The 25819-nt window shown below is 38.8% G+C and overlaps 1 protein-coding gene across 2 annotated transcripts in view; it reads right to left on the bottom strand.

The window, feature by feature from the left end:
- The window catches only part of SUSD5 (sushi domain containing 5), a 42683-nt gene that overhangs the window by 15136 nt on the left and 1728 nt on the right, over nt 1-25819 (bottom strand). Inside the window, exons 2-3 of one of the 2 annotated variants that reach the window (XM_009913504.2) lie at nt 18819-18996; nt 5783-5901 (exon numbers count right to left, since the gene is read on the bottom strand). The exons of the other annotated variant lie outside the window; for it this stretch is intronic. Coding sequence (XP_009911806.1) covers nt 5783-5901; nt 18819-18996 — 297 coding nt within the window. The remainder of the gene's footprint in view (nt 1-5782; nt 5902-18818; nt 18997-25819) is intronic. 2 annotated transcript variants of the gene reach the window in all.

The raw sequence follows: 25819 nt of genomic DNA, 5'->3' as shown, positions 1-25819 counted from the left end.
GAATTTTCTGGGTTGCAGCATCTTACAGATCCTCGTCCTGCTGCAGTCTCAGTTGCTATGACAATTCCTGCTCAGCCTTTTGCCAAACCTGTTCTTTCTGGTACATGTACAGAAGTGACACTGGCACAGCAGCTCATCACACTGAGCCACTTCTAGGGACAGGCTTCAGGTTTTTGTCTGCAGCCTTTGTACCAGGAGCTGGAAAAGCATGGGCTTGTTTGGAACAACAGCCTGTGCTCAGGGCTGGCATTCAGGCCGTTTTCTTGCTGGAAGAGAGGAGGCAGATCTGGGCCACGAAGCGTGACAGAGGGTGTGTTGGCAGCAGCTTGTCATGTAGAGGAACAGTAGTGCTCTTTGTTAAGGAGACCACAGGGGTTGCCTGGAGTGGTGACGCCGGTAGATGAGGATGGGGCTCCTCCAGTGCTGAACTCTTTGTCCGCAGCACTGCTTTTCCCCTCATCTATCCTCCCATAAACCAGCATATTTTCTTCATGCTTGCTAAAAAATGAGCCCATTGCATGCTTCCCAGTAGAAGAGCCTGATGTGCATGATACTCGGACCCCATCCAGCAGATCCCATGCTCTGCCTGCTTGTGTGCGAGGTCACATCTCAAACCTGGAAACTTGGAATCCAGTTCTGGACATCATGATCCTCCCTGAGTTTGCCACATACTGACAGTGAGGCCAAACACCTAACAGGGCTCCATACCTTGATGGCTGACCTCCAGTAAGCAAGGATGGACTGGGTTACACAGAGACACAGCACAGCACAGATATAAGGCAATGCTGAAGTACACAGAAGATCCTCATGTCAGCAGTAATTTGGTAGACACTGTCTCCTGGAGTGAAAAATCACCACCACGGTCAATAAAGAACTCAATATACATGGGTAGAAATCAGGATGGAGTCAACATCTGACAACTGAATGGGAATATGTGGCACAGCAAAGATAGGTGTTGAGCATAGATACGTTAGGGCTAGAGATGACTCTGGTTACAGACTTTGCAGAGACTCAGTAACTATTTTTTACAAGGGACTGAAGACGCCTCTTGTTAATTGAGTTAGCACATTCAGTCGTGATTGGCTTTTAGGAATTAGGGCCCCTCTGAAGAGTAACTTTAACTCCAAACCATGTGTGGAAAGGAGTTTGTGACAGGTGATTTCCGGCAAAGAGTCGACACAAGTAACTTTAAGAACACAGCACCCCTCCTCCCCAACCCAGATTCCTCCAGAAGCATCTTCTTGATTTAAACTACAAGTGTGTCCCATCAGTTTGTATAGATTTTTTTGAGATGTTTGATAAAATACTGTCTACAGAAAAAACAGCCTAAGATCAATGCAAAAAACCACCATCAACATGAAAAAGATGCAGACTTCAGCTTCTACGCCACCTGGCAGAACTGGGAAGCTACTGAAATTTGATTATCTACAATTGCCAATTTAACTGTGTACGATGCTCTGAAAACTGACATGAAACATCGCCTTTGACATAAAACATCCCCTGTTACAACCATCCAATTCAGCAGAGTTTTTCCAGAGAGACCGCTGGAATTTATAGGATGTCACCTTGCCATTAAGAAATTGGAAAATGCAACTCTTAACACTCAGCCCTATGAATGATGAGTGTGGATGTTTGTTTTACTTCTTGATTGCAGAGACACTGAATTATATGGAATTTTTCTTTTTTGATAAAAATACTTAGTACAAATGGAGTACAAAGAACCAAAACTCAATCATAGCCAATATAAGTGCTGCTTGTAAGCTACCAATGTTAGGATGCCAATACCTCTTTCATCAGATAGGGCTTGTAAGAATTTATTAGTTTAAATGACATCACCAGGTAGCTGGAAATTAGTTAGCTATATGCAAAGCTCTGGAAAAGAAAGCTGTAGCAATGAAAAAATGAAAAACTTCATATCCACAGCAAAGCATGACAAATAAATGGTCCAAATACTACATAAAGCAAATTGCAGTTTGATTGTAAAGTACATTTAATATATTTGCTGTAAAGAACACACTAATTTCTGTTTTTCTTACTGCTGAAAAAGGCAAACTGAAATATGTACATAAACCATCAAGCTTTGATGGGTATCTGGAGCCAGCAGTCATGTTTAACAAAGTTTGATTTGCATTTATGCTGTATGCTACTACAAGTTGCTGCCTGTTTAGTTTTTCTGTGGTGGCAGCAAATCAAAGCCATATGGAATAGAGATCTTACTTGTTGCCTGTAAATATCAGTGGGTCACCAAAAGAAAGAACCAGCAAAACTTTGGAGCTATTAACAAAGAGATCTTTCCTTTGTTGCATTTAAAAAAATACAAGAAAGGGAACTGAGAGGATTATATATATATATATATGAAATTGAATGGTATGTGGTCCTCCAAAAAAAAAAAAAAGACTGGTAGGAAAAATTCCAGCTTTCTGTTTTTCTTGCTTTATCTCTTTTATTCTTTGGGGCATTTTCTTATGAGCTTTGATAGAGAATAAACACACACTCTGTGGGCCAGATCTGACTTACGTGTGATACTCCATTTTCAGAATAGGCAGACTCCAATACATTTTTAGGTGATTTTTTGCACTCAGGGCTAAGAGAAAATTTTCTGATCTCAGCAGATCCTGAGCTGGTACAGAGTTTTCTTCCTCACTGTCACCACTGCATAAAACATTTGTTTACAAGAAACTGAGAAGACACATTTTTCTGTACTGCAAAAACGGCAGCTATACTCACAGAATTCATAAAACATTACAGCTACATCTCTCCCTATCAAACATAACTCTTAGTACGAATTCCCTGTAAAACATAACTCAGTATCAAAGATTGCTGTGATTCTTCTGTGTGTACAGAACAAAATTAATTTCAGAAGCACAAAAAAAAAAAAGAAAAAAAAAGGTCTCTCTCTCTTCAGGATTTTTGTTTGTAAAAGCCTAATCCTGTAAGCACACCCAGAGCTCTTGCTAGCATCTGCCCGCTGCCCCGACTGTTGAGGCATGCTGAGGTGTATGCTAAAGCAATTCAACTGAACTCATTCACATGCTGAATGTTAATTGAATAAAGATTAATTATAAATCAAGGCCTAAGAAGGGAATTTTGTGACGGTTTTTACTAGAAGTTTCATGGTGGTTCGAGATGCCCTTTGCACAACTCTAAAATAGAGTTGTGAAGAGTTACTATAATCAACTTAGTTTCTGAAGAAGAGAAGGCTGATGTGACTGTTCCCTCTGTCGGTCGTCAACCTGTCAGTCTGTCTGAGCCTTTGCCTGATCTCAGCCAAGTCTGACAAAGAGGGAAAGCTGCTGAGTGTCTGCTCATTTTGGTAAGATGAGTTTAAAATAGGAAAGAGACAAAGCCGGGCGTCTGTTCCATTGGGATGGGCATAGGTCAGACTCAGCTTTTACAAGTGTCCCCACAGGCAGTGGTGGCCAGCCGATCGGCATTGCATACAGATGGACAAACCAGCGTATTCATACCTCCAAGGCAGCCACAACACATGCCACCCCTGCCCAGCCAGCCATGCCCAGACCCAGCAAGGAGCTGAGAGTGTCCCAAAGGTGGGGAGATGATGGGTAGAGGGTGAGGTTAAGAAATACTGGAGAAAGAACCCAATTAATTTCATATGGGACTGCAGATTATTGGTTGGATGGATATGGAAGAAACAAAAGGGCTTGCGGTTATTGTGTATGGGGACATAGGTCTCAGTGTAAGAAACCTGGGATTTTGGGCAGGGCAAAACAACTTGCTTTTTGTCCTTGATTTCAATACACAGGTCCTAATGCTAATGTATTACTATATTATAGTTGAAATTGTATCAATTAAAAGCAGTGTCCACTTTTCTAAAAGAAAAAAATACTCAGGAGGTTTCAAGTAAGAAACAATTCATTCATCATAACTTAGACGCGTAGATATTAGCCACGTGTACAAACCAGCAGAACAGATATGCTGTGTCTGAGTCTGGGCTGCAGGGTTTGTTGTTGCTGCTTATTTACTGGATACTTACTTCCCCAAACTGAAAGTGGCATCCCTGAGGTGTAGGATGTTCTTTCATCAGTCAACTGCTTTGTGCTGGCCTGTGTGTTATTGTGTGCTACACTTGCATGTTAAGGCTGTTTCCTTTCTGGAATTTGCTCTTTTCATACCAACTACAGGCTAGGCTTTGCCACACAACTTCGCTTAAGCCTTTCTATTCAAACATTGACTCTGCCTCCAACATTTTTTATATATTTAAAGAAGAGGGGACCTTATTGTCATCCAGAAATGTTTCTCTGTGTAAGGACTGTTTGGTGAGTGCATTGGCATGATCATCCCATTCTGTCATCAGGAAACTCCCTGCCTTGTACAAAACATGTTCATCAATTGTCTCTTCTTTGCAAAAGATCCAAATTTTCCCCTGAGTTTTAAGTATGCAGTTTCTGAGTCCTGTGTAGTACTCCTTTCCAACAAGCATTCTCAGACTATGTTCTTAGCTTCACTTTTACCACGAGCAGTGACCAAATGCAAAAGGCAAATGCAGTTCCTTCCCCGAAATCCAGCATCTACATGTAAGCTCAGACGCAGCAGGTGGAGAGAGACAGGGGAGCACAAGGGCACAATGGAACAATAGTGGCCAGAGCAATGATTTCAGCATCCCACAGCTGTCCCACCCACCGCAAGGTTTTTCTCAAGGGGGGGATGGTGACAAAAGAGAGATTTGAAGGAAGACAATGAGAGAGTTTTGCAGATGTTTACAGGGAGCTGCTCCTATATGTGAGGAGCAGCATGGAAGAAAGCACAAAGGTGCTTGTGTGACAACATTAGCAACCGGGTGACGGAGCTGGCATCGCTCATAGCAGCACGGAGCCTGGCGTTGATATCATGAGGGTTACTTGAGAGGATGGTCAAACTCTGTGATTTTTGAATGACTGGGTGCACATCAAATATGCATCACCTCTGCCACATTTCACTTCAACCATATTTTCATTCCCACTGCTGTCACTGACTGTTTATCAAAATGCTCCCCTGTGTTGTGAACTTATCGTTTCTCAGTAAATGCCATCTGCTTGCTCCTGCTTTTCTTGGAAATGAGATGCGAAACTTCACTGCGGACATCAACAATCTGTTTCAGGGGTTCCCAAACTTCTTTATGCAACCCTGCCTATCAGTAACAATTTACTTTGTGCCTTCAGAATCCATCTTTGCTTGTGGGCTCTGACATTTGAATATCAAAAAGTTTAAGCATCAACTTAAATTGGAAATAATTTAGTTTTCAGAATCATCCATGATATATCAGAGTCCCTAGCGGGCTGGTCTACACTTGTTAACAAAAAAAACCCCAACAAAACAAAACAAACAAAACTAAAATGGAGGCAATGAAGTTATTTGCATACAAATGTTGTATACTGATAGATATGCAACAGTGTGGTGTTTTGCGTCTGGGAGTCAGCTTTCTGAGTTACATTCAGTTAACAGTGCTGAGAATGGGAGATGCTTCAGGCATCTCAGCTGTATTGGTGCCAGATATATTCTTTTCCATAATTGATGTTCTGTGAACACCAAAATGGGTTCTTCCAGATCAGTAGTGCTGTTTGAACTTGCTAAACTGCAGCAAAGACAAAAGATAATGCAATTTATTTCCTGCAACCAATGTCTTTGCTAGTGCAGTTGGCTCACTTAGCGGGTGATTACTATAATGATTTATTCCTTAATATTCCCTCTTTGCCTCTCAGCAGTAGAAAAATTGAAGGCAAAACTTTTAATGTTGCAAGACAGTGATGACTGTGCATTATTTTAATAATATATCAGTTCTGACCTTCATCCTTTACACAAAAAGCATCATATTGGTCATTCACAAAGGGCTCGGTTTCAATTTTAACATCAATGGCTTTCACGCTCTGCTGTTTGCTGCCCGTCTTTCTGCATATAATTGTCCTAAAATAAAGAAGAAGAAGAAGAAAAAAATAATCAGAAATCTTCTGGAGTTGTACATGCAGATGAAATTTGGAGATCTTTTATCACAGTGGACAGGCTTTAGCCTCAGCTTAACTGTTTAAGAGTTGGCACATAAGGCATTAGTGTGAGATGATCTATGAAAAAAGCTGAGGGAGAATTAGAAGTAATTAAAAAAATGTTTGCTGTAGATCAGTTCAAGGCATAGGAAGCAATAAAGAATGTTTATCTTATTATATGCAGTAATACTTCTAAACATCAGACCAAGTCCCAGAGTATTTAAGGCCACATTTTACTCTCACATTCCAGCAATACAGATTTCCACCAATGGCACCTGGGTAAAAATGAATACAAAACTCAAGATTTGATCTGAAAGATTAGAAATCATTAGCATTTTACATTAAAAGACCATTAAGGTTGCATATTTAACTGCTCAAAAGCTAACACAGGCAAGCTCAGAAAATTCATCTTGAGTTCTTGGAAGAAAAACTGCTCTCTTCTTTTTAACAGTAACTCCACACCTGTGTGTAACTCCATTTCTTCTGGTTTGGTACTCAGCAGTACCTAATCTCCCCTGTTGCCCTTCATAGACTTGAACAAAGGTAATAAATCTTTGTTTGGTTTTACAACTCTGTAGATGCTGAACATGAGGGAAGAGATTACTAATTATCTCTTCTCTCAGCTGTACTGGCTGCTTAGAACTAACAAATAGAAGACAGTTTGTTGTGGAAAACACTGGTTTTACTGTTCAGCCCAAATTTTTGCAGCTGGATATTAATGGTGTGTGTTTTATTTTTTGTGGACAGCAGGTCTGTAGAAGTGTTGCATGGTCAGCTATTTTAGTGAAAGCAAGAAAAAAATGCTTTCCACACAGGAATCCTTCCAGTGGAGGAAATTTATCATTTTGTATTGTGCAATGCCATCAATTTTGCTGTCAGTCCCGCACTCAATTTGGAGAATAAAATAAATGTTGACTAACTGCCCATTCACTGAGTGTGGAAAAGATCCAGTGGAAACCCAATATTTGATCATGCACTTAAATACTGTATAACAATTGATTTACACAAGTGGGCTGAGTTATCATTGCACAGACCATCTTCATTCTGGCCTGTGTTACCTTTTGAGCAGTTAAATATGCAACTTTAATGTTCTTTTAATGTAAACGAACAAAAGCAACATGAAACAAGCCATATGGTGGTGGTCATGCATATGTACCAGAATGGTTCCTGCCACACTTCTGCTCTGGAAAATGACATCATGTCATTCCCTACTGAAAGCCCCTTCGTGATTTCAAATTGAATATGATTCTTTTGTAAGGAAAACAGCCCTTGATTTTTGGGGGGGTCACTTGCAGGACAATATTGTCCATAGAATTTTAAAATCAAGTTCTCAGAATTTAATGCATTTAAAGTCCGAGTCCTCTAAGTCAGTAATCAGGCACCTAGACAAAAGTCACTTGATATGCCAAATTGAATTCAGATCACTGGGAGAATCAGGCAATCAATTAGAAAATTTTTGTATGTATTCAGGTATTGTTCCGCTAGGTCTTACAAGGCCTAAGTGAATAGAAGTTATGCCTCCATTCAAAAAGTGACTTACCAACCTTAATCTTTCCAATAATTACTCACTCAGGTACCACATCAGTTATGCCTTGCAACACTGAGTGGACAGATACTGACATGTCTTTAAAAATACGTGCTTTTTGTCTGTAATTGTGTACTTAAGACTTGAGACTCTCTTAAAAAAAAGACAGTTCTGAAGATTGTTGCCATCATAAAATTCTGGTCTCTGAAAATCAGGCCACATTACTTTCTATGCTCTATCAAGGAATAAAATTCCTTATACTTGGAAGCCACTTTTGAAAATCTTATCTTGAATTCTCTGATTTCTAATTCCAATTTCTAGCCAATATATTTTGCTTCTGCCCAAAGCACTGTAATTTCTTTATAATTTCTTCAGTAGGCTAAAAAGTTGTCTGTGGGTGACAAATCCTTGGTACATTCAAGTCATCTCCAAAACAAGATACCTGGCTCACATGTAACATTGTGTATTTGAAGAGCAAGTTTTTCTTACTTTTTTTCCAAGTATGGTACAGTGAATTACAAGTTTGTAGTTAATAAAATATATTGATTAGTTAATTAATCTTAAGAGCATTTCTTAGCTGCAATGAGACCAAACTTACAAACGTGTATCTTGTATATATTTTTAACATCATACATAAAGAAAGGCTTTAAATGATACTAAGATTTTTTAAATGTGTTTCTCCCTAAGCGTTTTTTCCTACATCAAGTTTAAAAATTGCTCTTCCTGTCTATTTCTTTTTTGCCTACAACAGACTAGGCCCTGGTTAATCTTCTGTTTAGGACTTTAAATGGGATTTTTGTCATATTAAAATTGATCTGATTAAAATTGCAAACATTCTAAAGTAATTATGCTGAGATGAAAGAAGTCATATCTTGTAGACATACAAAAAATAGAAGAAAAAAAAATCTATTTCATCTCTCCCATTCCTCCTTCTCTGTCAGTGGTTTCCTACCATGAGCTCCATGCTGCAAGCTTTAAACATCTCAGTAAGCTGTTATTACCGCTGCTGAAAGGAGCTTCAAGAGTGCTCAGCATTTCTCAGTAGTGGGTCTAATGATCAGATCTGCAATGCCTTTGGCATAGAAATAGTCTCCTTGCAGTCAGTAGGACTCCAGGTATGACTAAAAATATACAATGATAGTCTCTTTTCTCTGAGTTCTTGAGGGTGGGTATATGTTTTCCTAAATCCTAAAATGCTAGGTTTTCATCTACAATTATAGATTAAATACATAGGTACACTTTTGTCTCAGTTCTAAAAGGCAGGTTTTGATGCTTTTAACTTTGTTACATTTTTCATTTGAGGACCCAAAAATGGCTATCAATTCAGAATTCAACATATTTTAAAATTTCTTCAGCAGCAGCATTGCCATGCTGAAATAAGAAACAAAAATTTATAATATTTCCTACTCTTTCCAGCACCCCACTGAAAGGTTGTAGAAATGTGTCACCTAGTTTGTTTCTTTACTATTTTGAATTGTTGCACTGGGGCATGCATCATGGTTGAGAGAATGCCATAAACTTTATACTTTTTTTAGGGATACATCCACCTACCCAGCCATTTAGGAGAACATAGTCATGCACGGAACTTTAATTCTATTTATTGCTACTTTCATATAATAATTGAACTTAAACAGACTTGCTCATTACTCATCTTGGCATACATTGTAATCTGATTCTTAGAGCAGTGTAATGCATGATTTTGTACCTTGTATTTAAGAAACAGATGCAATTTCATTTTTCCTTCTATGGAGATCTCTGATGAAAGTAGACATGCTCAGAAGAAACATACTGAGTTCAGACTGCAGATCATCCATAATAATCCTCTATATTTAATACACATCTGCTTGAAAGTTTCATGCATCCCTGAAAATTACTCTTACACGGCCATGAACTCACAATCACAGCATAAAAATCAAGCACATATACTATCACTATAGACCACGTAAGTACCATATACTGTCAGTAACGTAAAAATACAGTTGGGAAAGGAGGGGTTTTAGTGGTGTTGACAACAGCCCCTGCACTCTGATGGAAAGTGGGAGCGTGCCTGATGGTGTCTCCTTTGGTTCCTTGACAAGCCAAGCCAAAAACTACTGAGAATCTTCTCAGTCCACTGCTACCCAGCCTAGAAGGACAACCTGCTTCATGATGCCTCTTCTCCTCTCAGGTGCGAAAACAAGAAACCACAGAGACTTTGCACTATGTTGAACCTCAGCTTAATTCCTGCCGCACGATATGATTCATCCAAGTAAGAACAATTAACAGTCCTTCCTCTGTACCTACCCTGAAAGAAAGATCGGGGTTGGCCAAGCTGATCATGCTTTCCTGTGCCATGACTCCGATATTGCATTTATCATGTGCACACATGAGGAGAAAATTTAATACATAGCACAATAAGGTATGAACCAGACTTCCTAGAAGCCATCCACTTACTCTTGTGCTGGTTAAATTTTTTCTAATCTATTATGTAACCAATGAGTAATTGGTACATTTTGCACTTCTAATTGCTCTGTTCAAAGCAGGAAATAGCAGAAAAGCTGGCATGAATGGTATTTATTTCACAATATGCCATAATATGCCATTATGTAATATATATTATTAAATATATCATAATGATATACTCGATCCGTAGTAATGATATCTAATTTTATATGTTGTATATATGCATGCATAATAAAGATATAGATAATAAACATAATATTTATATATAAACTATAAATTTTGTTTATAGTAGTATCCACTGGTACTTCTACTTTCTAAGATAATTACATAGCAATTTTATAATACTTTAAAATTTTTCAGTAAACCCAAGTAAAAACATATGGAGTTAACAGCTGAGTTTATATGACATAGTGTGATCCATCAGCACAAGTAGGTGGGACTGGGATGTTTTATAGTCGCTACTGTATCTGCCAGTTGATTGTAAGTTTTGTAATCTTAGTCAATAAATTCACTGAACTGAGTCAGAACGGTCTCATGACATTTATTCATAGTAGTATGAACTTGCATATGAATATATTCAACTCAGAAGAACATCATCAACAATGTGTTAGCTCAGGCACTGGGAAGTCTGGTTCATAACATAATATGACTATAACAAACCTTCCTCTAATTAGAAAGCTAAAAACTTCATCACTTTTCTTAGTCAAGATAAATCTTTAATATCCTGTGCTAATTTTTTCATGGGTCAGTTTTACCACTTGTGTTTCAGTAACTAGGTGAAGGAAAAAAAATCAGTAGTCTGGAAGCCAAACTAGAGGATTTTTATTCTTAGTCTTTCCCTTCTGTAGTTTGGGAAACTGCAAATTATAAAGCTGGCTCTGATGAGGAATAAAATATAAATGACATGTTCACTATTACTGAAGGGAAGAAAATTTCCCTGAAAAGTCATGAAGGAGAGCACAGGTGGGCTTTGGAAAGTCCATTGACTGGGAAATATAGAGGCTAATTTTGGCTGGATGTGACCCAAAGAAAGCAGCTGCTAAGTGTGACATGAAGACATTCCAACAGCAATACTGCCACTGGAAATGTCAAAAGGAGGTCTTACCAAGGCAGAACCAATATCCTTTAGATTCTTAAAAATATACACAAAAATGCAGCCTTTTGTGCTTAAAATTGTACATACGACTACTGAAATAGTAAGGCCTCTGTTCATTAAATAAATATGGCCCATTCATGCAGATTTTCATACTGTAGCCTAGTATGAAAGATTTTATATAGCCATTTTACTATAATATCACTATGTATGTATAATTTGAGCATTCTTAGTGCACGTAGAGGACAATCGTGTTGCTTCCTGGCCTGGACTAGTTGGGTGCTCAGAGACATGTCAAGTGTCACTAGAAAGTTGGTTTTACCAATTTCATTTTATGGGCTCCACTTTAATCACGGCGTTCAGAACAGATGTTATTGATTAGTTACCAAAGGGTTTCAGAAAAAAATGCAAAAATATTTGCTGAATGCTATTAATTTACAAAGAAGCTCAATTCTCAGACAAAAGGGGTTCAGATGGGACAAAACATTAGAAAGATTGTAATAAAAGGGCAAAATACATGAAGTTCTTTTGAAAATTAGAAAATCAACCTCATTAGGACTAACTGGCAAGTTAAAATCCTGGTATTAGTCGCTCTTGTGTATTTGCTAAGAGTAAGCGTATCCCCTTTCCCTCTTCATTTTGCTAGGCTAAACAAACTGATCACGTTTAATCACTTCTGATAAGAGAGGTGCTTTCTTGGACTGATCCTAGTCTGAACTCATCCCTTCTGAGCTTGGATGCCAAGAATTACATTGCACTATTGCAGGTGGTATCTCACCAATGCCCTTCAGTACTGCCCTCTCTCTCCTGGAAGAGCTGTTGGATGTCTTTTAGGAGGACTGCATTTCCTTTTTTCATTAGTTTTATGGCAGTTACTTTATTTTACGATAGGCTCACTGTATTCTGTGACTACACCGAGCTCTTTCTCCTGTTCTGCCTTTTCCAGCTGAACTGCTAGCTTAAGGCAGAAATTCCTATTAGTCTTCATGTAATACTGTTACATCACACCCCATTTCTCTTACACCATCTCTGAAGTCAGGCTTACTGTCCTGTTCAATATTGTGATTTTCCTTGGTCTTAACAATGAATTCTAACCTTCTGGCATTAACTAATTTCACTAGCATACCCCTACCTTTTGTGCCAAAGTTTGCTAAAGTTTTGCTAAAGCCCTCAAAGTTTGTTAAAAAAAACTCCCAGTAAAAATACAATTTAAAAGTGCGAGTCCCAGCTAAGTAAATGGCTACTCTGAGGACTGTGATGCTACAGTTTAGCAGCTGGTGTTTTGGGTGCTTGTCCTAGAAAATAATACAACAAAAATGTATTTTCTGTTGTATGATGCTTTTCCTGAAAAAGTACATTTTCTAAAAAATTCTTCTGCTTCACAGAACCGTGGCTGTCATACTTTGCCCATGCTGTCTTCACAGGTTGTGCCAAGAAAAGCTTCGCACCACCCCCCCCAAAGCCAATGCAAAGTGGCTCATGTCCACATTGCTCAGTGATATCATTCCTTGGAGTAAACTGGTCATGTCCATACATTAAATTCAAGTCTCTTGACTGAGCTTCATGTAGAAATCCCTATTCCTGAAACACAATTACTTTGTTTTTTCTCTGTATGAGACTTTCTGAGATGATTGACAAGAAACAATGAGGAGACAAAGTCATCTTGTAGCAGAGCATGACACCAGCTGTGGGCTGTGGGACTAGAGTTTGTGACATGAAGGCATTTCAGAGTGCAAGACCTCCTCAGACAGTTTCATAAGCAATTCTAACATTTTGAATAGGACTGTGTCCTGTCAGTTATGTCTGGATTTTTCTTTTGAAGGGAATTAATTGACCTACCTCATACACATGTCTGTGAGCAAATTCATGTGCATTATCATCAGGCAGCAGAGCACAGCCTTGAAATAAAACAGAGAGGTTGCCAAACTGATGTATCATTAGGACTGCTGCTCTGCAAATAGGCAAGTGGGCCTGTTAAAGCACGTACACCTGGATAGATTTCACAGGGCCCACAAGTTCAAGGGCTTACACACACAGATGAGAGGACTGGCAAGGGTTAGCAACTGACCCTTATTTCATTCCTTGGATATTGCTTTTTTCTTTCCCAAGAAATGTGCTGTTATTACGCTACTGCCAGGTGCTGGGCAAGTCCCACACAGTAAGCAGAAAAAGAAGTAGGTAGTCTTGTGAAATGTCATTTCTGAGTCTTATTATTACATTTCCCACTGGTGTCATCTGCAGTGAGGGTCCTGTTATGTTTGACACTGTAGAAGCATTCAACAGGAGTCAGTGCAAAACCCGAAGAGCTAACAAAAGGAAGGAAAAATAGAGATGAAGTAATTTTCCTAGCGGCAAACATCTGGTCTGTGGTCAGCCAAGAAAAGAACACCAGTCTTCTGACTCCCACAGCAAGGCTTATTCTAGCTGACTCTGCTTGCTTACTCCAGAGTTATCCCCTCCGAAATAAATCCTCCAGGGATTGGGTAGGAACCAGCCCAGGGCAATTTTATGCAAAGGAACAGGTTGACAGCCCTGCAGGAGGTCTATCATAGAATAGAAAGTCTATGCAGAGCTTCAAAGCCCTTGTAGAAGGGATACACGGCTTCATTCTTTTGTAGACAAATAAAGAACAGGATAGGGAATAGGACAGCTTCAGATTTCAGTCCTAGAAAAGTGATGGAAATGACTAAATTTGCTATGAATATCTTAATACAAGCTGTTGAGGATGTTTACAATTTCTAAAATAAATAGCTGCTTTCTAATACTCCGTGCACAGGGCTGATCATAAGAAAAATTGTGTCATGTTCACTTTCCAAATTTCAAAAACCCCAGAAATGAACCTAAGACCCTACAGGACTTGCTGCCCAGCACTGGAGGACTTGACACCAGGTTTCCCAGTATGACATCTGAATTCCAAAGATAGTAGTGAGAGCCCTTCAGAGAACTCTGCCACCTTTTTTCATTTATATTCTGGCAGATGGCTTGCTGGTTTTACTGACTCACTTGTCTGACATGCAAATAAGTCATAAGAGTATCATTTTTAGTATAAATAGCTATTAGAGGTCATCTGACAAATGAGACCTGCCTAATGACATTTCATTTCCTGAAATGTAACAATGTATAAGGCTTTATAAATTACATATGTCAGGACTGACTTGTAAATGGTTTACTTCTGGGCTGCTGGCAGAAGTTACCCCTTATCCTCTTAGCCCTATCTACTTGCCAGTGGCTCTTCTCTAAAAGTTCCCAAGCTCTTGGACCTGCCAGTGACTTGCTTGTGCAAGCAGCCCTGAACTCTGAATTGGCTTGGTCAGAACAACTGAAAGTGGAAGACAAAAACATCCCCTTTATGCCTGTGAAAGAGGTTTCTGTCCCAGGCTGCTCAAACCACAAAACGACCTAGTTTATTGTCTCTTTGGATTTGCTGGCAGAGATCTATTTGTTTAAGCAATTTCCATCCTACATCAGTTGAACTTAGTCATATTTGTTGAGAACTGCTGCTTGGGCTAGCCCTGTTTGCAGGGACCAAAGTGGGTTAGAGAGCACAACATGAGCATCTCTACCAGCAGATTGGTGTCTTCTTCCACCAGCATAACTCTCTGCAGAACGATGGTTTTTAACACCTGAACTAGTAGCTGGTTGCCCACTCTGTTCGCTTCTGACTTAAAATAGACAAGAGACAAGCACCTCTACTATCACAGCTGAGGAGGCAACAGTCACTGCCGTGGGTCAGTAAGAAGTAGGTTGGAGTGAGCTGGGCAGCCACAACCTCACTGGATCCAACAAAGGATGTTGGATTATAATCTCAAAATCTTTGCATACTTACATATGGACCCACATTTACATACGAGTCATCAGAAATTTGACAGTCACCCAAGTTGGGCTAGTTCTTCAGACCAAATTGTCCTCTTTGCCCATTTAAGAGGTATAGCCCAGAGAGCAGGCCATATAAACATGCTCATGCTGAGGCAGTGATGTGCCTCAGTCATAACAGGAGAAACTCCCATGGGTTTCCAGCCCTGATTTGGCTATAAAAATGATAATAAGGACACAACAGCCAATAGTGATGGATATATTTACTAGGAGTGGGATTATAATTATTCACTAAGATCATAAAATAGCCATCGGAAGTGAACAAATCACTGACTTGTGCAAAACATGGAAAACTGATCTAGAGGTGAAAAAGTCCTTACATGTCTGCTAGAACTCCTGTTCAGTTTTGAGTCTGGTGGGAGGAGGACTAAAGCGTGTCAGAAAATCTGCAACAGTGTAATGACATCACTCACATCATTTGCTTTTGTTTACTTCTACTGCCAACGTCTAATCCATTTTTCCTCAGGGGAAAGGTTAGGATACTTTCCAGGAACCAAATAAATAAACCAAACTGCATTCTTCCTGAAATTAGGAACTTCTTTTATCATGTTCCCTCCTATTCGTCTCCTTTCTGATGTACATAGTCCAAGAGGATATGGGAGAATATTAGACTAAAGCTCTGTGATCTGCACTGGATGTCAGTCAGCTGCTGGGAGGATTCCAAGGTTTTAGATCCAACCTATAAAGTCTTGAACAGTTTTGGACCTGGAAAATGTGGGGAAGTCAGTCCTTTCCCTGTGCCACGCCATCAGATTCAAAGATGTAGAGGTCCATCAAGATAAATAACAAAAGGTGTGCCCAGAAAAGAGACCTTTATTTTGGAAATAATTTTCCCTACTTCTGTAACCTTCTGGGCATGCTGTGGAGCCTGCTTTCCCCTCTCCATGTTAAATCAGCTGAGTGTGGATTGAGGTTTTTCTGTTTACCAGCTATCCTTTATCCTTGCTGTCATGTTCCCATTTATGAAGTAAATGCCCAAAGTATTGAATAGGTAACCTTAGGTATATTTTTAAAACTAAATAACTAATTTAGTAAAGTATTTTGAGTCTCTTCTTAATAGCTTTTCCATTCCTTTAATTATTCTTGAGCCCTTTTTTGAGCCTCTTTTAGTCTCTTCCTTAAGATGTGGTAACAGTAATATATGTAGTATTCCAAAGGAGGCTGACCTATATGTGTATATATATATGTATGTGTTTTTCATATTGTCCATCCCATTCCATAAGCACTCTAGCAACTTCTTTGTTTGCTTGGTTTTTTGTTTTTACTACAGCTGCAGTTTGACAGAAGTTTTTGTTGTAATGTCCACAGTGATGTCCTCATATCTTTCCTGGGCTGACAGAGGTAAATCAGAACCCTGTAAGATATTTTCAAGTAGATTCCTCCTGCATGTATTATCATTGAACTCCATTTGTTGTCATTTTGCCCGTTCATCTAAATCCCTCTGAAAACCTTTATATTCTACTTGAGCTTGTCCAACTTGGATAACTGTGTCTCATTTGCATACTTTGCACTCAACTGCTCATTTCTTTCTCCAGAGCTGCATTAACTAACAGTGAAACCCGTGTAGCCTTTTTAGGCATTATACTTTTCCTGGTTTTCCCCAGAGTCAAAAATACCCAGTTCAGTGAACCAAGTAACATACAGTCTGGTGCTTGCCCAGCCATGGGTAAAATAGTCCCAGAGAAGAGAGTATCACATTCCAGCTCTGAAGAACTATTCTCTCTGGTGAAGCTCTCCAGTGAAGGTCAGATGTGGTGACTGCATGTCAATGGCATGCTGATGTGCCCCCACAATGTCCTTCCTGATAAATAAAGTTTAGAGACTTCCATATTAAAGACAGGTTTACTGGAGGAATGGAGTATGGAAAGTTGAAAGGGATGAGATATCTTCCTTTCCTTTCCATTGGTATGATGATGTGTACATTCTCACATCATCATGGTGTGATGTGTACGATACTATCACTATATCCAATTTTGATATCGAAGATATTTAGGGATAGGTCCACAACAGGTCTATTAATAGTTGTTGCTCCAGTGCCTGCAGTAATTAATTGAGGATCTCTCAGGACTAACTAGTGGTATTGCTTAGATAAAAAAGGGACGGTTTCTTCTCCTACTCATCATCATTCCTTACTTCCATAATACAGAGGCTGTATAAAAGAACCTGTACAACAACTTTGCCATGCACTTCTTAGAGACGGATAGTTTTCCTGGCTCTTCAGCCTGCATGACCTCTCAGCAGCTGGCTTAGGAATAAAATTTTTAGGGTTTAGATCACTGTCTTATATCCTGAGAGATTTCTGGACTTTTTTTAATGACCAAAAGTACATACAATTTTTCAAACAATTTTTCACCTGGAAAAAAAAGGATCACTGGAACTAGTTGTTTTTGCTTGAAGTTGTTTAAATATCACCCTTCATTAACAGTAGCAATTTTCTGTCCTTTGGAAACTTCATCACTAAAAATACAGAAACACCAATGCTTACTTAAATAACTGATAACTTCCACAAAATCCAGTAATACACTAAAGTTTGGAAACTTGGAAACAGTATCTTGACAAAACTTTATCACCATTGAACATTGACAATAGATTAGATATTACCCTCTAATTCATGAGAACTCTGTAAAGCACCTCAGGAGAATGAATATATGTATTACGCTAAGGCTGTGGCTGGTAAGCCTGATGAAGGAAATATTCAAGAGAGAAGGGGCTTTGGATCTACTCATCCTCCTTCTGGGCAAGTCCTCTATGGTCCCAGCTTCAGTGACACGAGACTTTCATGCCAACCCTCAGCTTCTCCATTCTGTTTTTGGTTTTTTTTTTAAACTGAATTTTCTGTGATTTGGTCTCTTTGTCAAATATGAAGCCTGTCGACCTGTTCCTGAGGCATGTTGCAAAGACTTCTGTTTTGGAAGAGACTGGGCAGTTGGGATGTAGGTGCTTGGCCCAGTGCAGTGCCACATAGCTGGACCTGTGCAAGACTGGAATGAGTCTGAGTTAGCTTGAGTTTTGGAAGCCCTCATCAGCCACAGCAGAGTGGCATGGCGACAGGGCCATGCTGCTTCTGGCATACAGCTGGCACCTATGTGAACATATGTTCTCAAAATCTTAACTTTCACTGAAAGTCATTGGGACTTCCAGAGTACTCATGAAGGCTGACTTTGGCCTCCTGAAACTATGATCAATGGAGGGAAGCGGCTTCCACTACAGGACATTTGTGCATTCCTGCTTTGAACCGGTCTCTATGGAGGCAACGATGCTTCCTGGCGAGGCTGTGGCAGGCCAGTACATCTTTGCAATGCTATCTGTAATGTGAGGCAAAGCTCAGTCACCAGAGCTACATCAAATAATACAGATCAGCACATCAAGGGACAGTAACAGTTCCCTGGTGAGCTTTCTCAGCAAACCCTCCACCACGTGTGCGTTATCATATCTAAGCACATCTAAAGTCATGCCTATTCAAACATGCCTACTGTCTATTCAGACATGTGTAAATACCGGAGACAGATACATGGTTTCCATGAGAAGCTCCATTTGCCGAGCTTCTTATGGAGTAGGGAATAACAGAGTCGGTGGGAGCACTGACTCTAACTCCAGCACTGTGTCCTCAGCCTCCCAGCTCCTTTAGGGCTCAGCACAGGTGAAAAGGAACCACATAATTCAGAAGGAAAGAGGAAGAGGAAATTGCTTCAGGTCTGTGAAATATGTGATCTGAGACTACTAAATATTTGTGTCCCTGCAACATTAGCTGTACAAAACTGATTTTGTGGGGAGAGTGGCATATTTAGCTATATGTCATGGTGCTTGAATTGTGGCCAGTGTTTTTCAGTAATATTCTTAGTCAAGGAGGAAAACTTGCTCGACCGTCATTCATACTTCTCAGGAAGGGTTATGCTGTTGTCCTTACCCAGTAGAGCCACTGGCGAGCCATCCTGTGGTGCAGCCAGCGAAAGAACAGTCCAGAACAGCCCTTTTCAGTTCTTCTGCAGTTGCTAAGCGAGCACTCAGGTCAACACAAGCTTTCTCGGCTTCAGCTAAATCCAGACCCTGAGAGTTGTTCTTGGACTCAAACGCAAACACTTTCCCTGCAGCACCAAGAAAGGACATGTCACTCGTCATGGTATTGTACTTAATACATATTCAACAGAAGTATTGCAATTTATCACCAAATAAAGTCTTCTTGCTTTTACTAAGTACATTTTAATGAGCAACCTACTCCTTGGAATGGGTAATTTTATCAACACCATTAAGTATCTTTGTCTTAGCTTTTCTCTTAGTTTTGTTCATCAACAAAAAAGCAAGTACAGCTAAGTCCCTATTCATTCCTAGCCCATATATGAAGCTTGTCTTGCCTCTATAGATCTGTGCTTAAGATCTGGAGAGACAAAGCATGACACTCTCTCATACGCACACGTATAGTCAAAGTCAGAACATCTCCTGTAGGCTCTAACACTGGAATTCATTACTAAGCATTTTACAGTTGCATTATAACAACTACATCTATAAAGTAAGCACAAATCTAAAAGGCAGTATTGCAACCCAGTCTTTCATGTCAGAAATAGAACTATACTTATTCTCTAAAGTCAAAATGATGTAATTCTATGGCAACTTGTTCTTAAATGCTGCTGCAAAGCTACTTTGTTTTCATATCTTTCTGGAAAGATAGAATTTTTTTCTAAATGGAAGGTTTTTTTGAATGAGCATAAGAACATATTTAGCATAACAATTTCTTGTGTTATTTTTCTTTTCAGTTCCATTTATTTCACCTTAATTTATCTAACACTGTGAAAGGTGTAAGGGTGAAAGTTAGAGGTTTTAGCAACTGGGAACAGGGCAGTTGGGGTTTTGGCAATGAAGCCTGAGAAATTCCTGGGTTATGGACTAAACACATTAGCTAGATGTCTCAAGAAAAAGAAATAAATGATGAGACAGTTTACAGTGCTGACATTTCAATTGCTGTAAGTCTCTTCTTTCTTAAGATAACATCCCTCAGGATATCTCCTAGATTTCAAAGGTACAGATTGAAGTTGCTTGCAGGTGCAGGAAGACAATTTTTAAGCACTGTTCAGTCAGTTAACACTTCGTATGTCTTATTTCAAAAGTAGATTAGTAGTAGTGGTTATATGAATGCATAGCTTCCGGCACATACTGAGTGTTCGCTATGTAGCTAGCTTCACACTCATAGGATATATTGACCAGTATCAGGAATCCTTCAGACTAATTCATCCTGATTCTGTACCAAGTGCCAGCCCCACCACATATTATTTCAACAAATTGATAAATCTGAATCTAACCCTAAGTATGGGAAACTGATTGATACAGGGTAGGTCTGTGCCTCACAGCTTTCTGTTCTCACCCATGTACAGTTTAACCCACTGGAAGGATCACAGTCCCTGCAGCAAAAATTGCAAAGTTTCTTTCAAGTAAATATGTCTTTTGTGTTTACATTAGCTAGCAAGCGCAGATGGGTCCTGATGAAGATGCCTACTTTGGTGGGAATTCTACACGTGCACAATAAGAAGTCGTCCTGACTTGAGCAGATAGCAATTTAAATGACTGGGACAAGCAGCAATGAGAAGGAACAGGAATTCAGAGTACCCAGAGTGATTTTCTCAGGCAGTTAACAGTAGTTGACCAAGGAATGCAACCCAGAAGCACAGATCAGTGTCCTAACCACTAGACTACATTGTCTCTTGATTCTCAACTATAATCAGCACCATGAACTGTAACTAGAACAGGGGAATTTACACAGAGCAGTGAAAAAAGCAAGCTTCTACAGTCCTAAGTACTGAAACACCAGGATTCTTTTTGCAAAATGTCCCAAATAATGCACAAGACTAATGTAGGCTGCTGTTTCCAAAGCCATGAATAGCCGTAGTGAGGTATGCCCAGTGTAGGGAGACATATAATATAAGCAGAAAGATGATGGGTTTAAACAACCATTCTTAAGTTGCAGAACAACTCTCATTCATAAAGGTAAGCAGGGATTAAGTGTAATGCTTTATTGAGGCTTTGTCCCAAATAAAAACTTGTCCATATTCTATATTTTACCATTTGACTGTCAGGATTGAGATGCATCATCAAAGACATATAGGACAAGTTTGTATAGCATCTGACTTAAATCATAAACGTTAGTTTGACATGGCAGTAACCCTTATTTTCCAGCTATTAGTATTTCAGTTAGAAGACTTAAAGAAAGGAAAATCGTTAAGGATTGAGCTCCATCAAGATATAATTAGAAGAAATTAAGTTCATCATTTAGTTTTTTGACCAGTAAGTAACAACTACATTTTATAGGAGTTTAGCTAGCCAAGACTGAGGCTGAGGCAGCTTTCTTTAACTACTGTTATGTGTTTGCTAGTACTTAAGGTAAATTAACTTTTTACTATAAGCTATGAAGATGCTGATTCAAAACAGAGTCTTGTCCTTCTAAAAGGTATCTGGGATGTCCAAATTATCTAGACAAATAGGTTTTAGGGTAAGCTAGGAAGGACTTACTGGTTGGGAAAATTATAGTGAACTGCTTTATTGGAAATTCTGGTTAGCCAGAAGTGGATGAAGAAGGCTGACCTGCTTACCAGAGTGACCTGTGAATCTTCTCCAAAGCTTTAGAGGCTCTATGGCTATCTGTCCAGTTTCTAACATGTGCCCTCTCTTTTTGCCTAATTTCTTACTTAGAAAATATAATAGCATGCAAGGTTCTGTTATTGGACACCTGACCACTGGAATAGCTGGATCCCCAGTATTCTGAGCTGTGTCACATTACTGAGGGGCATTTACTGGAAAAAAAGTACAGGAGATATGCTAGCACGGTAATAGGAAAAATACAAAAGCACATCAAAGCAGGAAATCCCCCTAAATAAGTAAGACTACAACACTGAAATTGAATTCTGCACCTTGCAGTGGCATGGCTAACATGCTTGAGCTATTAATGTATTGAATTTTTCTCACTTTTTATTGCAAAAGTGATGTAATTTTCAAGCTGGGGATCTGAGGGTCCTGGACAAATATTTGTAAAATTTTTATCACTGCTAGTTGCAATGAAAGTTTTTCTAGAAAAGGTTTGTCTCTCAGACTTGATGATATGATAGTCATTTTTGGTATTAGGGCTGTGAAACTTTCAGATGGCATCCCCTTTCTCTCTAGCACATTATGACAGTGTGGAGTAGTTGAAATCAGTTTTATCTCTGAGATAGTATCAAGAGATGTATTGTCATTCTGTTTTAAATATGCAATTTTAAATATGAGACTGTTCCATATTTCCATAAGGCACAGGATGAAGGATCATGTCTTTGTGTTTATTTGTGTGAAGAACGTAGTATGCCTTTGGTTGTGGTACCTTTGAAGAGCCACCATGTTTGAACTCTCTCTCAACTCTCTCCCTTCATTTCTGCCCCATAACATTTATTTCCCATAATGTGATGATGGGACAGATAGTATGGAAATTTGTTCCCAAAAGTCTACATACTTTTCTGAAGCCTTTTTTAATCAAAGCTAGTCCCTTTGGTTTCAAGATCAAGCTAAAAATCCATGCAAAGTAGTCTTTCTCAGGAGGCTTAATGCACATCTTGAGTTTAACAGGTTCAGAATGAAAAATGCCCTTGTCACAGTAAGTTTCTTCAGGTTCCCCTTTGAAGCTAGTGAAAAAGTTTTAACTTCAATGGTAAGACATAAATGATAAGAGATAGTTCTTCCAACTGTTAATTAACAGCTGGATTCATAGTTCTGAAGAAAAATTCACACTTGAAGCAAAGATAGTCTTTCTTTAATAAATAGCCTATATTATATCACTAGTCTCTCCCATCATCTGATCACTATTATTACAGAGTATTGATTATAATTTGATATATCGATAAAAGAATATTTTTTATTATTGTTTGGCATGAAAATTTTGTAAACAAGCAATAGCTGAATATAGTTTTTACTTAAGAGTTCCCCAATATATTCTGATTGAAAACATACCCAGAGAAGCATAGATCTCAGGGCTTCTAGGATTCATTTTTATCACCTTGTTTAATTCCTGCGTAACTAGACAGTAGATTTCCCCCAGTAATTCCACCATCAAGTCCAAAAATTCATGGTTGAACTAGACCATGTCTTTTCAAAAGGCATCCAGTCATGATTTAATGACTCCAAGTAATGGAGAATTTACAGCACACTTTATAGTAAACTGTTCCAATGGTTCATTACTCTCACTCCACCTTATTTCCACTTCCAAATTTTTGCTAAACTCAGCTTCTAACAACTGGACCTTAATATGCTTTTGAGACTGAAGAGCTGTCTACAGTCAGATATATGGAAGCACAAGAAAGGCACTCTTCAAAAATAAAACCAGACCAAAACCTGTTTCTTCATACTTTTAGGAATTGCAGTGAAGTTAGCAAATTTTCTTGGTTACCAAGAAGACAGAGTTTGGCTAATTTACTCTAATACAGTAACAGCTAAAAGAAGTTCTTCTGAGACCTATAGGTATGGTTCAAAGCCCACTGAAATGGGTTCAAAGTTCACTATATCTTCAGCAGGATTTGTATCATGCTTGGAGAAGAAACATAACACTGCATAGCCAAATATACTTTGAAATAAAAATGTCTCTCATAAACAACGTAAAATGAAAGCACTTTAAAAGGCATGTCCAGTGTGCTGATCTCATGACATGATACTTACTGGTTCAAAGGATAAAACCTAATCAGTTTCAACAAAATAAATGTGGTAAAAGATGTGCAATGTGGAGTCTATTTTATTTTTATGTAACTGTTAAAAACTTCAGATGGATGTAAAAAAGAGCAGAGGAAGGGAAGGTCACTTCTGTACTTCAAGAGCAATTTTATTTCCATTCCTATGGCTGTGTGTAACAATGGACTTGATTGTAATAGCATGGGTGGAGGATTCAGTAAAACTGTACAAGTACAGACAGAGATTGGGGTAATTACCAGTTCTGCTTAGTGCTCATGAATGTAGAGTTTATTTCTGCGAGAAACTAAAGTGAATGATGTCTTCTTTAATTCAAATTGCTTAAAATATTACATCATCAGAAAAATAGCAAAATTGGGAGGTCACCTTTGAGGTCCTCCTCAGTTAAATTCAGTCAGAGCTTAAATTTTAATTTTACTATATGCTTTAGCATTAAATAGTTGGAATCGTTTATGCATTTATTTTTGCAACATACAAGAATACGTGCTGTTTTGCAAGTGGGAGCCTGAAATGCTTAGACACCTGCTATTCAAATGCAAGTGACTAGAGAGAGCAGAAGAGAAAAAGCATACTTCTTTCCTTTTCTTTACAAAAAAGGTGCAAAGCAAGCCAAAGGAAAAAGTACAGTAGGGGTTTTTTCCTACCTTTGACATCAGACTTCTGGTTCTAGGTCAGAAGTATGTATCTCAGATCCTCACCTAATTGTGCCTAGCTTTCTGGATTCAGCATCCTTCCACTTGCAAGCTCTGCGATCAGTATGCCTGCTCACTACCAGATGACTGGCTTGACCAATAGGTCTTCCATGTAACCCAAATTTAGCCAACAGAACAACTCCACTCTGGACCAATTAGTAAAGTTTCGTAATAATCACATTTTTTTCAATTCAGGAGTGTCTCGGTAAGGTAGATTAATTGCCATCATTCTCTCCTGACATGCTCTGTCTCAGAGCAAGTACTCTGCAGAAAACTATGGTTCATATGTATGGATATTTTAGCAGCTGTCAAAAGACAAAAGAGGGAGTCAAAAAAAGCAGAGGCGACTCCTCTGCAGGATGCATGAAGCCACATCCTTGTTCTCCTATTCCAGCACAAATGCAAAGAAATTCTAAAAAGCCTGCATCTGCACTGGTATGATTGAGACCCATCACAATAACCTGTATTATTCTCCAGTAACTGCTCTAATAGTAGTGGCACACCATGGTACGTCAGAGCAGGAACAAGCCTTTGAGGAGCCTTCTGTCCCTCTGACCCCCCATCTCAACACCTATGAGCAAGCACATTTCAATTGTAAAAAAACTGCAAAGTGAAACAAAGCTATCTTTTATTTCGGCATTTACCTTGCTATTTCTGGAGTCTAGCTGCCCTACAGCAATATGCGCTGCGGTAAATACTAGTCAAAAGAGATCAATTAAGCTTCGAGGCTTTACACCTTCACCAGACCTCGATGGTCTCCAGTTTTATTGCCTGCTCTCTGTCATTATTTGTGTGTGAGATAATAAAATGAAAGTCTTCCTTAGGGAAATATATAGTAACCAGTTTCAGAGGTTTGCCTGTAACAGGGGCCAGTCTGAATTTCACAGGGATTTTACAAGGTGAATTCAAAATCCCTTCAGAGGTTGGCAAAACAGTAAGTAACTTTTAGTTAAAAATAACAAATACACATATACATATGTGTCACCCAGAATGGTCCTTTGGCACTTAAGTCATATTTGCATGTATTGGAGAGTAGCACAATTGTATTTTCACCTACAACTTACAAAAAGGAGAAGGTGGTTTCCTGTCTGGATCGGGCCAGAATCTGTTATAAAAGAAAGTATTAATCCTGTTTTGTACTCTCAGATCTTCCTAAATATGTAAGCCTACATGTTGTGGTAAATTTTAAACTTCACATAAAGTGTTTTCTTCTGTATCAACATATAATAAGCCAGACGCTTTATAGGACAGTGTTATGGTTGTTTGCTTGAATATTAATATTATGAGAACACACTGAAGAGCATGTTAATAGAGGACTTACACATTTTTCACAATGATACTTAGAAGTTATATAAAAATGGATAGTACAGTATTATAATAATGCTCTACAACTGTAATGTACTTCAGAAGTTCTACCCTTTAATTCTTATAATTGCTTTACCATGTATGAAGTAAATTTGACAAACTGTTGAGTGACAATTAAAATCTGTCACAAACTCTGCCTTAAAATGATGTCCAACATTTT

The sequence above is a fragment of the Haliaeetus albicilla genome, chromosome 2 (genome assembly GCF_947461875.1).
Source record: "Haliaeetus albicilla chromosome 2, bHalAlb1.1, whole genome shotgun sequence".
In the NCBI taxonomy this organism is placed as follows: domain Eukaryota; kingdom Metazoa; phylum Chordata; class Aves; order Accipitriformes; family Accipitridae; genus Haliaeetus; species Haliaeetus albicilla.
Note: the sequence above shows the minus strand (reverse complement) of the source record. Positions and strands in the feature narration are given on the sequence as shown.